General features: G+C 40.0%; 1 protein-coding gene and 1 long non-coding RNA gene across 13 annotated transcripts in view; one reads left to right on the top strand and one right to left on the bottom strand.

Moving 5' to 3' along the window:
- The window catches only part of ST18 (ST18 C2H2C-type zinc finger transcription factor), a 195,662-nt gene that overhangs the window by 15,736 nt on the left and 165,212 nt on the right, over positions 1-14,714 (bottom strand). For all 12 annotated transcript variants that reach the window (XR_013840597.1, XR_013840598.1, XR_013840599.1 and 9 more), the window contains 4 exons: positions 10,301-10,546; positions 4,154-4,266; positions 1,054-1,116; positions 6-74 (listed from right to left, as the gene is read on the bottom strand). Coding sequence is in view for 9 of the 12 variants with exons in the window: in XM_079983346.1 (XP_079839472.1) it covers positions 6-74; positions 1,054-1,116; positions 4,154-4,266; positions 10,301-10,546 (491 nt within the window). In the remaining 3 variants the exon portion in view is untranslated. The remainder of the gene's footprint in view (positions 1-5; positions 75-1,053; positions 1,117-4,153; positions 4,267-10,300; positions 10,547-14,714) is intronic.
- The window catches only part of LOC307219883, a 29,790-nt gene continuing 25,628 nt past the window's right edge, over positions 10,553-14,714 (top strand). The window contains exon 1 of the long non-coding RNA XR_013840635.1: positions 10,553-13,831. This is a non-coding gene — a long non-coding RNA (uncharacterized lncRNA). The remainder of the gene's footprint in view (positions 13,832-14,714) is intronic.

The raw sequence follows: 14,714 nt of genomic DNA on the forward strand, positions 1-14,714 counted from the left end.
CTCACTTAAGCTCTTGAGAGTTGGCAGCCATCAAGGATTTTAAGGTCTTGTCAGCCAACGGGCAGCCAGAAACACTAGAAAAAAAAAACAAACGTGAAATAGGCTTCCTTGAATATACCTCAGCAAATATTAAAAGATTGCACTAACAATATTTAACCATTAAATTAAAAAAAAACAGATCACAGAGCAACCGCTTGTAAACAAATCCCTTCTTAGTTCCTTCATCCCCATAGGGATGTGAAGGAAGAGTGTAGTAGTTGATACAGCTGTGTATCCCTCATAGGCCACAGAGCTCCTTCTTGCTCAGATGATGCATTTCAACTGCTACAGGGACTTGTTTGTAAGCTGGACCTTGGTCATCACAGAAACCATTGCATAGGGAGCTCCATTCAGCACAATGTAGAAACTGGGCCTTTAGTAGCATTTACCCTTTGGAACGGATGCAGGTGGCACTGTGGGTTAAAGCCTCAGCACCCAGGACTTGCCGATCGAAAGGTCGGCGGTTTGAATCCCTGCGGCGGGGTGCGCTCCCGCTGCTCGGTCCCAGCGCCTGCCAACCTAGCAGTTCGAAAGCACCTCCGGGTGCAAGTAGATAAATAGGGACCGCTTACCAGCGGGAAGGTAAACGGCGTTTCCGTGTGCGGCTCTGGCTCGCCAGAGCCGCGATGTCACGCTGGCCACGTGACCCGGAAGTGTCTCCGGACAGCGCTGGCCCCTGGCCTCTTAAGTGAGATGGGCGCACAACCCCAGAGTCTGTCAAGACTGGCCCGTACGGGCAGGGGTACCTTTACCTTTACCTTTTACCCTTTGGAACACTCTCCTGTTACATATCCAACAAGCTCTGCCTCTGTTATATTTTTGGTACTTATTGGAGACCTTCCTTTTAAATGGAGATTTTTATCCCCATCTACATCTATACTGGATTTCAGCTCTGTGTTTTTATATGTTTTTATTGCTAAATTGCTCAGGTTTTTTTTTATGGGAACAGGTTTGTAAGTAAAAAGTCCACAATGTCATGCCTTCCTTTTGTTATTAATTGCTCTCACTTTTTACCTGCGGTGCGATGCATAGTTTCCTGTCACATGACCACTGCCATCACATCCTGGTGTTGGACACCTAAGGAAATAAAAGGGAAATGCAGACACACATACAGTTGTTGTATATCTCTCTTATTGAATGATAAACATACAAAGATGGATAATTGTTTCCCACATGAATGGGAACCCCCTTCTATTACATACCCATAGATATATATGTGTCCTACTGTGCCAAGAAATATTAGTGTGAGAGATACCCTCAGGCTTTCTGTGATTGCATCAATTTTTCTTCATGCCATTGCAAACAAAAAAAAATGAACTTAGGTGATAGTCAAATAATTTTTACTCAGAGTAAACCCGCTGAAATTAATGAACATGAGGAAGTTAGGGCAATTTATTTCAGTATGTCTACTCTGTGTAAAATTTAGTCAAGTACCACCCAATGGGTTTCCACACTACTTTTCCTAATTTGTGCTAATATTTCTCCAAGTGTATTACGATTCATTCATTTATGTACTGCTTCCATGCTCAAATGATACACAATAATGTGTATCACAATAATGATACACAATAATGTGGAGAGGCATGGGAAGATGATGCTTATGAGTATGAACCATCCTTACATTTGTCTGAAATGATACATTTCATAATAGTACCTTTTTCTTATCACATCAATCATATTATGACAGTGAAGATGAGTTCAAAGCTGAGCTGAAAATTCTCAGAAGGCATGGATGCAATAACTTTCATATTCTTGTAAAAACGCTATACTAGTTCAGCATTGGGTGCCCATAGACTCTTACTTCACCACAAGAATTTTTTTTTTCAGGAGGGAAAGTTCAATTTAATGTTTTTTAAAAAGGTTGTGTATGGATCTGGATTCACACCCCTTGCTATATATTCACAATATATGTGATATTAAAAGCTGATGTGATCTCGTGATTTAGATGGCCCAACTTCACCAAGACACTGTAAGGACTAACAATCATGAACCTGAGGGCCCTAGGATATGAGAAACTGCCCTTTTCTGAAAAGGGCTCACCTATTCCAATTTTCTATAGGTTAATCATTAGCCCCCCTCCCCAATTACTTTGAAAAATCCAGAGACTGCATTTTGGTCCCAGCTACTACTTTTTTATTTCTTCAGAAGGAAAATTATTCTCTTAGTTAATCCTCCCAAAACACTGTTGATGCATGGACCACAAAGTAATATTTTAAAAACAAGCATAGAATGCACCATATTTTTTTTAAAGAACTAGTGTATCATTTAGACAACTTATTCCATTCTGTGTCATACAGCTGCTTTGGTATAAATATAATCACCAGAGAGACCATTAATATTTAAAAATATGTAATCTATATTTATAATGAAGAAAGTTCATTGTAATTGAACCTCAGAGGTAGAATTTTTCTTTACAATTGCTATTGTCATTATAGGTGCTTCCTCATGATGGAGCCATTTGTATTGCTCACTAAACTACCTATTCTGCCAGTGAATATTTAGTAAATGTCCTCTGCCCTCAGTGTTACCTTTAGAATCTTTAAATGGCGAGTCTTAAGTGTTTATGAATTAAATTGTGTAGGCAAGCACATTTTGGGTACACATCAGCATGCAGAGCAAGTATTACGGATGCTTTAAAATCCCATACAAGGCTTGGAGTTATTGTAACTATAGAGAAAAGAAATTATGTTCAGTTATTAAGGTAGTAAATGGCTGTGTGGATCCCTGGAATTAATGTCACACAGCAACAGATCTTTAAATAGAAATTTAATAAATAGTAAAAAATAAAAATAAAGTGTCACTGGGGAAATTATTGCTTTTCCTTCTGCTAGCTTCATCAACATTTGTGTTCTTAAAAAAGGCAAAGCTAACACATAAGTGTGGATACAATATGGTGAGCAGTCTTTAGATTTAGATTGAGGCATGCTGTGTCAAAGAAGATTTGGCCCATGGGAACAGTAATATCTGGAGGAGGGCTTCTAAATCCATAAGGCAAACGTCAGACATAGAATTGATATCAAAGTATTTGGTGATGAATAAATGAAATTATAGAAAACAGAGATAGAGGCTGCATTCATGTGGCTGTTTATTCCATTTTCACAACTTCTTCCTATCTATTAAGTTCTGCATTATGTTTGAGCTTACACATGGTGTAAAAGCCAGCTCTGGAACTATAGTGGAATATAGCACAAGCTTAGTGCTCATTTCTGTGTTATTTGCTTCCAGAAAAAAACCCGTTGACAAATAATGTGGAAATGAGTGATAAACTTGTGCTATATCCCACTATATTCTATACGTGGCTTATATATCATGTGGAAACTGAAATATAATGTGGCAATTAATAGTTAGGAAAACATTGTGAAAACGGAAACAATTCTCAGCCTTTTGGCTAAGAACAAGTGTAAAACGGAATAAACCATCTTGTGAATGCTGCCAGAGAAAGATAAAGAATATCAACTATTAATGATCATATGAAACTGACTGATTAGGAACTGCTCTATTACATGTCAACAACTGCTCTATTAGAAACCTAGCTCTTCTTGGGCAAAGTTAATTTTTTTGCAATGAACACATTCTGTTGTTGTTTTGTGTTCCCACAGAATTGTAGCATTCAAACAGGCCTGATTTCAGGTACAGCAAACAGGAACTACTGTATTTTCCATCTATAAGATGCCCCCATGTATAAGACACCCCCTGTTTTGGGGGATTCAGATTTAAGAAAATGGTGGGAGATTGCTCAGAGTATAAGACGCCCCCTAATTTTTGACATTATTTTAAAGGAAAAAAACCCTAGTCTTATACACGGAAAAATACGGTAATTATATGTGGGATCCAACCCCATGCAGGATATGGATGACCTGTTTATGAAGTGATAATTTCCCTGAAGTTTTCATACTTGCTATGTGGCATGAGCCAAAAGTAAAGGAGAATATTGCCCCAAATCTACCCAGAGATTTAAAGTCCAGTGCTAAAAAGGAAGATGTAATGGCACCCAATATTCTGCAGTGTATATTAGGGACGAGATCCAGCATTTCTTCACCCTGGGCAAATCAGCAGTGTGTGGACTTCTCAAGCCCATAGACAACAAGAAGGAAAGGAATGTTTTGTGACTCACGTGATCAGTTCCTTTTTGAGATCTCTTGAATGGAGCTTAGATTTTGGACTAGGAACCGAGACATCTGAGTATCTTTTTTCATCCAGGCTTTCAGGACAGCTCGCAGGATCTTTCTGAAATAACAGAAAACAATGAGGTGCTTCTATCTTCAACACAATACTAGTAGCTAGAGCTGAACCAAAATTTCTCAGAAGACCTATTTCTGAATATCTCTCTCCCGTCCCCTTTTCCCCTAGGAATGTTATCAAAATTTAGAATGTTATCACAATATGCTCCATCTTTTGTTTGTGCAATGGCCACCATTCCCATCTTAGCAGGGTGAAAAATGGTGCTCAAACTGCCAACATAGCAGCTGCTGCTTGCAACATCAGCAAGACAAAGACAAAGCCTTGGGATGGGCAGAGTTAAGGTGCCAACCTATGGCCACTGCTAATGGAAAGCCTCAGCCCTAAGAAACGGTTTGAGAATTTCTCCTGTCCTTGGGGAAATTTAGTGAAAATGCTCCCCTAATTCTTCTGCTGATAATATCTCTGATGGAGCCCTTCTGGGGGTTTACCTAGCCCAAAACTAGCCACCCACAAGGCAAGGTGAGATGGCAGCAGATCCTAATCTTCATTCATCTCTTCTTCCCTGGTAGGGAGGGGCCCCCACCATATTGTGATTCGCTATAGGTACCAGAATGTCTTGGGCTGACCCTGCTTCAGCCCCTAGAGTTCAGTTGCCTTCACTAGGAACCAAGGCTTTAGCATAGCAAGCCCTGTCCTGTGGAACTCATGACCTGTGCAGCTTCAGCAAGAACTGCCCCTGCTTTCTTTCAGACATCTCTTAAAAGCTGTATTTTTTAGGTAAAGGTAAAGGTAAAGGTACCCCTGCCCGTACGGGCCAGTCTTGACAGACTCTGGGGTTGTGCGCCCATCTCACTTAAGAGGCCAGGGGCCAGCGCTGTGAAGTGGTCAGTTGATTCAGAGAAATAAGGTACCACTGATAACAAGCTTACTTCCAGTTAAGAGCTCTTTTTTTTTTTTTCAAAAGTGGGGGGGATGTGTACAAAAGCTGAAGTTCCCCATTATTTCCAGAACAGTCTGCCAAACTACAGACTGCATTTGTGTGTGTGTGTTGGGGGGGGGGTTACTGGGGATGGCAGGGAAGCTCCACTAGTTTCAAGTTGAGTTCTTGCCAGTGCACATATTCCTATGTGCACACAGGACGACAAAAATAAATGAATGAAATTCCATTAATGTGCAGATGGACATTTATATTGATTTCTGCAAAGACCAGAACATAATGACAACACGAATAACAGATAATAGCATCTGGCACTTTCAACATTTTAAACCCTGGAATCTTTGGAGAACTGACAGTTGAACTAAACTGACAGCTCCAGTTATTTCTCAGCACTTTCCTTTTGGAGAAAGTGTGAGCCTCTTCCAAATTCAGGATTATTTTTTTTAAGGGGCATCTGGACAGGCCATTTCTCAGTGTACGAGGGAGACAATATTTTCTAGAAATGACCAACAAAATCAGCCAACTGTTGTGCATATGAACCAGAAAATAAATTAAAAATAGATTATTTTATTTTAGTTTGAGGCAACTTACACCCTTATAATTTGAGAAGTTTCTAAGACTCCTGCTGTTATCTAGTGTTGGAAAAGCTGTAGAATTAAAAAAACCCAAAACATTTCAGAGACAGTAAGTTGACTTTGGAGGAGCAGGAAGCTTGTTGGATGATGCAAGCTTGACTTGTGAGGAAATAGTATTCTGTTAAAGTTTCAGATCTTTTTAAAAAGAGTGGTGCACAAAACCCACAACTTTTAAGCTGAGAATGTCTATGTGCTGAAAACCTTGGCAGCATTTTTTGTATACAGTATTGTCTCCATCAAGGTTTTATGTACTCAGATCCAAAGTCTTTTGTTTAATTCACAAAAATGTTTTGGGGTTGTTATATTTTTTACTTCTACAGCTGCAATCTATTGGATAAACCCCATAACTATCTCCAGGGATTTACTAGATTCACTATGGAACAATTTGCCCTTTTGGAAACTTGGCTCATATCACCAGCAACAGGACCCAAGTTGTGAGTTTGGTTCATTGGATGGGTCCAAATCAATACCAGCTGAATCAAAGTAAGTTTATATTGAAATCATGCATTATCCTGGTTTAGGACTTCTTTATTAACAAACAAGTGTTTTAGCATGTCTAAGACTGAAATGTGAGCATGTGTGTCACAACGAACACTCTCCTCCTCCTCTTTCATCACCACAAATGCAACAACTGCTGAGGACCCAGGAAGATAAGGCACTTCTTTAGCAAGGTCAACCTCAGAGCTAGGAACAAGCACAGCAATCTTGTCTTGCAATTACTACCCCTGTCACAAGCTAGGAACAAGATCGGCTTATCCTTGTCCTTTTTCTCTACAAGCACCACAAGCTGCCACATAACTCTTTGGTGGTTTATTTTCCTCGTGGCTTCTGTATAGTCCTCTGATCATACCCACTTGCATCTAACATGTTTCAGCCAGCCTCGTGTTCTCCTAACCCCTTTGCCCTGGGTGCTGCTGCCAGAAATTTAAAGCAAGATGCTAAACAATAACATCAACAAAAAGTGGGCCTGTATGGCAATTGTTTGCCTAAGGAGAGTGTCACTTCAACACAAGGTGTGTTTTTTTTTAAAAAAATCAAAAATCTATCACCTGTGAGATTGCTCAGGACCAGAAGACACACACATAATGACTAGCATGAAGGCACAGCTTTAAAATGGTTGCTTGTTGAAAGTGACTTATTGCAGCATGTTATTTGAGGAAACAGTCATGGCTAAGCAAGTAGAAAAATACTTTCTGTGAAGAAGGTATAAGGTTCATTTCCTGGTATCTCCCAAGTCAGGTTGGGAAACCATGGAGGGTCATTGCTAGTCAGTGCTGACCATGGGAGTCAATGAAGTGCCCTCTTCTACTACCACCACCATCCCTGATCATTGACTAGCTGGGGCAGGTCAGAGTTAAAATATACGTGTGTGGTAGAGGGACCACCAGTTTGGCTACCTCTGGTGCAAGCAATATTAAGCTACATGGACCAGTGATCCTCTAGAACTGAAATCTGAGCAGTTGTATCACAAGTTTAAGTAGCTGTTCTGTGTTTAATATTGGTATGCAGCAGTTATCCAAAAGATTCAGGAATTTTGTCCCATACTATGTGGGAATTAGTTCCCATTTGCAGAGTATGCAGAAGAAAGCCCTGGGTTGTTTGGCCCTTTAATTAGTTCTCTTTTTCCTTCCTATAAAAATTACACAAGACACTCTGTTTTAAAGTTCAAATAACATATAACTTTTTGTACTTGCAGTTACAGATTAAATATACAATGCAGGTAGGTGATACTTAAGTTGCTAAAACATCTTACATAGATTTGTATCTAAGGCTGACTAACATTTACAGACTGACTGAAACTCTGAGGCAGACAGCAGCCTAACACAACATACCTGCTGCTTTAACTGTTAAGACTCTTAAACTAACTGCCATAACTGAAATAACTGCCATAACTGCCTCAGGCATATGACATTGCAGAGTTCTACATCTCTTGCAATTAACCCTTTATGTATGCATTTCGGATGCTAACATCCCACAGACTCTTCACTCCCAAAATTTTCACTGACATGGAGAGGAAACTCTAATTTTCTGCTTTTTGACCACAAATAGCTTGCTCAGTATGAAACCACTATGGCAGCAAATAGTAATATGGCCTCCACCTGGCAGCCATTTTGTCTTTACCGTTCCTAAGTTACAGGGATATATAAAGCTGAACAAACTGTTCTGATTTCTGTTAATTTATCAAAGTGTCAGTCGGTTGGCATAAAAGGGTCAATGCTGATTTTTTATTTATTTTTTGTCATAAGAGAAAGTCCAAATAAACCTCCACTTTGCCTAGCTCTGGCAACAAGTTCCTATGGAAAACATGGCCAAAAAGATGGAGGGGGGAAGAAAACAAACAAACAAGCAGAAAAAACACCCCACAACATCCTGCCAAAGCCCAATAAACACAAAAATGAAAAGAACATAACAAAAATCAAGGAAATCACCAGGTTTTAAATTATAATTTAGTACAGTATCTCTTACAAATGATGAATTACTTTATGTAAATATTTGTCTTATTTATGAAGGGGTGTGCAGGGGACCACAGCTGCATTTTTTGTTTTCTATTCAGTTTCTATTGTAGGCCAAATTGATGTGCCATGTTGACATGCATATTGATGTTCTCTTCTAGTGTCTTTGTGAGGAACACAGAGGAGTAAATGGGATGCGGCTTATGTGTGGGTTTTTTTTAAAAAAAAAATGTGCTTGGTTTCTTTAATGACTAAATCTGAGCATTAGCTTTGGGTCAAGCTACAGATGACAGCAGCAGATCTGTGTCTTTAAACATGGATCTATACCAGTTTAATAATAATAATAATAATAATAATTATTATTATTATTATTATTATTTATTATTTATACCCTGTCCATCTGGCTGGGTTTTCCCAGCCACTCTGGGTGGGTCCTAACCAATGATTAAAAACACTATACAGCATTCAACATTAAAAACTTCCCTAAACAGGGCTGCCTTCAGATGTCTTCTAAAAGTAAGATAGTTGCTTATTTCCTTGACATCTGATGGGAGGGTGTTCCACAGGGCGGGCTCCACTACCAAGAAGGCCCTCCGCTGGTTCCCTGCAACCTCACTTCTCGCAATGAGGGAACTGCCAGAAGGCCCCCGGCGCTGGATCTCAGTGTCCGGGCTGAATGATGGGGGCAGAGATGCTCCTTTAGGTATACAGGACCGAGGCCGTTTATGGCTTTAAAGGTCAGCACCAACACTTTGAATTGTGCTTGGAAACGTATTGGAAGCCAATGTAGGTCTTTCAAGACCGGTGTTATATGATCTCAGTGGCCACTCCCAGTCACCAGTCTAGCTGCCGCATTCTGAATTAATTGCAGTTTCTGAGTTGCCTTCAAAGGGAGCCCCATGTAGAGCATAATTTTATGCTTGACAGGCAGCAGAGATGCAATTTGAAGTGTGTGGGGGGAAGGGTGGATAGTCAGGGGCTCTTGCTCATTGCTTGCCTTTATGGCCCCTCCCTAGCCAGATTCACTTCCAGTGTCAGTACCAGGCTGGATAAAAAAATGACCTTGGGGGAGAGGCTGCAGGATGCCAATGGGAAGCAGTGGACAGAGGTTGCAGCCCCTACATCATTGCTTTGTAAGTGTAGTGCCATTTTATACATGATTGGGCAGGCCTGCACATTAATCCAGGAAGTCTGTACTTCACAAATCTTAGCCCTATGAGTTTGATCACAGAATAGCAGAGACTTTTATATTTTGACCTCATATTTCCCTAGGGATAAGAGATATGTAGCCAAAGGGTTGGACTGAATAAAAGTATTTTAAATGCTAAGATTTAATGTTGAGTTTGCTGAGAGAGAAAAAAGCCTTTGGAAGAGCTTCATTGTTCTATCAAATCTCTTAAAGAAGTGATATTGCTAGCAAAGCAAAAATTACCATTTCTCTAAATCATGATGTATAAAGAATATGAATGCATAGCAGATCAGAGATAAAGCATTGTCATAACTTCTTAATTCTTAACGTTTATCATGGAAGTGTGAACTTTAATTATATATTGATCATATCATATATACAGAGCTGGAAAAATCCCATGCAGTTTCTTTCTTTTATTTTTTAAGGATTTAAAATGTTTTCATTATTCCCTACATAAACTGGTTCCCAAAATGTGATGCTACTTTCTAGGAATACTGATCATGCTTTCTAGAATGCATGATTTACAATGCAATCCTGTATGCATCTAATCAGAAGTAAGCCTCATTGAGTTCAATAGGACTTATTCCCAGGTAATTGGATACAGGATCATAACTTCACTGGCTTTCATAATGGTTCTAACTGCACATCCTTCCTATAGGCCAGGAAGGAAAAATCTTCATTAGCACCCTAATTCTTAGTGCACTGTCTCATTCTCACTCCCACCAAAATGAATGGCGCCATTGACTTGCACATGGGCTTAGGAGTGGAGTACTAGCTGCCATAGCTCAAACTGGGTACTGTAAAATAAATTATTCCAAGATCAACAATTCCCTCCATGGTGTATTGTGATAAACAAAAAATATACCTCTTTCTCCTCCCCCTTTCTCGCCTGGCTCTTGCTATAGTTGATTGGCATATCCCATCCTTCCTTTTCACACAACGCCTGGTAGAAGGTGGCATTGACCAGAATGCTGCCTGTTTTGAAGGGAGAAGAGGCAGGAGTGGGAACTGTTGTACTGAAAGACGTTAGCGGAGTACCCTTTTCTTGGTGCCGGTTCTTTTTCATGCTCAAATCCAGGGTGCCATTTTCATCCACTTCTATATCAGCTCCCTGATACGCAAGGGGAAAGAGAGAAATGTTTAGAGTGTGAACAGTTTGCAGCAACAACATAATAAGACTTGCAGAGCTTTTAAGGGATAAGTGGAAATGCCTGCTTTTATTTAAATTTATCTAAATCTAAAAAACCAGCTTTTCGATTTATACCCGTTAATATTTAATTCTTAGGCAGACTTAAGAGATACCTCTATAATGCTCTTTCCCCTATGCTTAAACACAGTAAGCAGAATAAGATGCTTCTTAAATGTAAACTATATGTACTAAATCTGAGGGGGTTTTTTTACAAAAAAAGTTTAGCATTAAATCTCCTGAATCATTTCACTTTTACAGAGAACTATGATCCCTTTTCAGATAAAAGCATTAATTCACTGCTTAGCTCATCAACAGTATTATTATTACATTTCATCCACCCCCCACTCTCTCACAATATTGCAACATCTGTATCAGAGGGGGAGGGGAAACAAATGTACAAATCAGACCCAAGGGAAGCATTTGTCATGGGTCTTTTATATATCAGTGACAATCTCACTTTATCTCAAATGGAGCTTGAATTATAAAGAACTTTTAAAAGGTTTACTGTAATCAAGAGGTCCAGACTGTGTCCCTCCCTGAAATGCAGAGCTCCATTGTGGACTGAGATGCAAGCTGTTATTCTTCATGGTCACCCTTATTCTGCCATAAGGCCAAACTCTGTCATGCCTCTGAATGTTATGTGTGAATCATATTTCTCATCTGCTGCACTTTATTAAGAACATAAGAGCCTGCTGGATGAGGGCAGTGGACCATCTAGTCCAGCATCCTGCTCTTGCAGTGGCCAACCAGAGGCCTACACAAAGCCTGCAAGCAAGTTCTCAGTGCGAAAGCACACTCTTCTCATGTGTACAGAGAAATCTACCAGTTAAGTTAGCAGTTGTACAACAGTGTCTACACAGGTTAGAACGTCTGCCCCCTGCACCAGTCAAATGACATGTGCCTCCCAGGATGTTATAGTACAGAAAACTGGGGCACTGCACTGGATTATCTGGTTATGATTGATCAGGGCCAGCCCAAGACATTTTGGCACCTGAGGCATACCACAAAATGGTGTCCCCCACCAAGGAAGAAATGGTGAGTGAAAATCTACATCAGGAACATGGAGGCAATAAAGATCCACTCTGGGAACAAGGGTAGGAGGAGACCAACAGATCTGGCCTGCAAGGGGTGTGCCACTGCAGCAACAGTAACAGCCAATGCATTCATTGGAGGCCAGATCTCTTGCCCCTGTGGATCCTGTCACTTGAGGTGGTCAACTCACTTTGCCTCATGGCACAGTGCTTCATCAACAGTCAGGCCAAAGAGCTTCAGAAGAGGCAAGGATTCACTATGGCAATAGTTTCCATAAACCCTTGCCTGTTCATTTGTATTGTATCTGACAGAACAGCCAGAGAAATTCACTGGGGAAATCTATATCACACATCCAAGATATGTGGACTAGAAGAAGAGGAAAGTTTTTCTTCTAACTGTGGAAGGGAAGAGGAGGAGCAATTAACCAATGGAGAGATTCAGTAGACAGCCAGATGCTGCTTAGGGATGGATGGGTGATATGTGGAACAGTGTTTCGGGTATGCATCTCCTTAAGAGCAGAACTATGCAGAACTCCAAAGCACTAGTTACATACCAGGCATACAATTATAATAAATAATAATAATAATATTTTTTTTATTTGTATCCCACCCTCCCTGGTCAAAGCCGGGCCCAGTCATCTTGGATCAATTATTCCAGATATTTCTTTAAAATGCAGAGTAAAATCATGCAGAGTAAAATAACCAACACCTGGAAATGAAGGGTCAAGTGAGTCCATGTGCAGCCTACTTCTCCCCTGGGATGACTAACTTGTTGCTTGATGGAATCCTGTGGCTGTGCCTGGCCCTGGAGGTCTCATATTGTCTAACAGTATCTGGCCTAACGCTTTACCTCACATGCCTGACAAACAACTCAACTGGTTGGCTAGAAAGGGGAGGGAGTTTTGAACATTGCCCACAATCAAAAGGAGAGTCAAATGTTCCTCAAACTTTGTACAGTCAGCAAATATCTCAATGGCATCCAGTTGTGAATGTAGATGTCAGGTACAATGTTGATTGAAAGAAGGCCAACCACTTAACATAGACAATCCTGGTAGCAGCATCCAGTTAGCAGAACAATTCCTGAGAAAAATAACTCATTTTGACCTAACGTGATCCAGCTGTAGCACTATATGCTGCTTCTCAAAGCACTAGCCAGGAAATGTTATGCCTGCATAATGCTTAGACACAGGCCTAGAAAAAAAGATCAGTTCATCTCAGTTGCTTTTGAAAAGTTGAAAACAATCCAGCCAATTGCCTGAGAGAGTGCAAGTTAGAAACTCTTGCGTTTGTTCCTCTCGTATGACAAAGTCCACATTTTCAGTCCCCCAGCTTAAAGAGAGATATGCTTTATTATACTTATGGGAAGTAAATACACTTCTAATATGTTCATACACTAAGATGCTTTCGTTATATCTTTTTGCCCCTTTTTAGTAAATAGTTTAATCTCCTGTGATAGTTTTAAGCCCCGACTTTGACAGTACAGCTTATCCTGGATAATAACTTAGTAACCACAACATCTTATGCCATCTGTATAATATCAAATACATTTTTATATCAGCATTAAAAAAAAAACCTTACTTACAAAAATCCAAGATATTAACTGTATCACTGCCAGCTGAACTTCCCAGGACCTGAGCACATTGTTGCCATGATTACCCTTGTGTTTTTTTGGCTTCATAGCTGATATATAAGTACAGCCATGAAACAGAGCTACAAGTAATCAAGTTTAATGGCCACTGTAAAGTAAAATGCTAAACATTGTAGTTGCTGACATTTTTCATAGGGGAAAAAAAAACTTGGGTTAAGTCTGCCTGACCAACGTTCACATAAAATGCCAGACCTCTGTGACAGATGGCTTAGGAGAAGATGCCATGCAATGGGGGATGCAGTAGTTTTATAGTGCAAAAACCATAAATAGTGCAGATTTTCTGTCACTGACAAAATACCAGCAACTCAGAAGGCAGGAGACAACAGCAAACAAATTCCATAAAACAGTCAAAGTCTTCTCAAATTAAATCACAGATCCAAACATGTCAGGAAACACATCTGACAGTTGGGAATCTGGCCTCATTTAGCAGCACCAAAGAGGCTTGGTTGGAAGACAATACACGTTTGTTGATGTGAATATGAAGATACTGGCGAGGGCTATCTTCTGATGTGCAAGGGAGTTGGGTTGGTGAGTATGTACCTAATTCAGATCAGAAAATACCCGGGTTGTGTAACAAGAGTGCAGATGGGGTTTAAGTGAGCTCACAGATGTACACAACAATCAAATACAGTCACAGAGAAATAGCCCCTTGTGCTCACAGGAGGATGGATCCCATGTTTACAGCATGGCCTTTTTATTCAGTCCAATATAAAATTGCTATAACTTTTGCTGCAGTCTCAACCAACGCCAGGTGGAAGACTATCAGATTCTCTCTCTCTCTCTCCCCCCACCCACATCCTGCCCTTACTAGTAGATCTTTCAGTGTTCTTTATTGTTCGAATGTTTTTAAATATCTGCATTGAAGTGATTATCAACAGAGAGTAAAGAACATTTCTAAAGGATAGAATTGCCTGCTTTATTTATACAGCTTATTTTCATCCTGTCAAAGTAAAGATGTGTTTACATTAGTGCTATGCTGAAAATACCTTCTGCTTTTTTTAAACATTCTCTACCAAATGACAAGAAAAGAAATTGCATTCAAAAAAATTCAAGGAGACATTGTTGGTGAAACTCTCCTGGGTGGGATTTTTGTTGCAATTGCTTTACTTCTGAGGTAGCTCAGAAATTTTGTGAGTGTCCTTTCATCCTGTGGCTAATTTATCCAGTGATCTGCATTCAGCAGCCTTCCTGGGTGCCTGCACTTCCTGAAAACCCCATAACATCATTGACTGGGTTTCCCGTAAGCATGGGAAGATGGGAAGGCTTCCAACTGAGCATCTGTCAGCTGTTCATTATTATTTGTTAAGTGAAATCTGTTTACTTTTAAAGAAATCTGAAAGGAAAGTTTTTTTTCTAAGGCACAAGAGAAAACTTTCCATTTAAAAACACAATCAGTGAGAACTCTTAACTC

This window comes from Podarcis cretensis, assembly GCF_951804945.1.
Source record: "Podarcis cretensis genome assembly, chromosome: 7".
Taxonomy (NCBI): domain Eukaryota; kingdom Metazoa; phylum Chordata; class Lepidosauria; order Squamata; family Lacertidae; genus Podarcis; species Podarcis cretensis.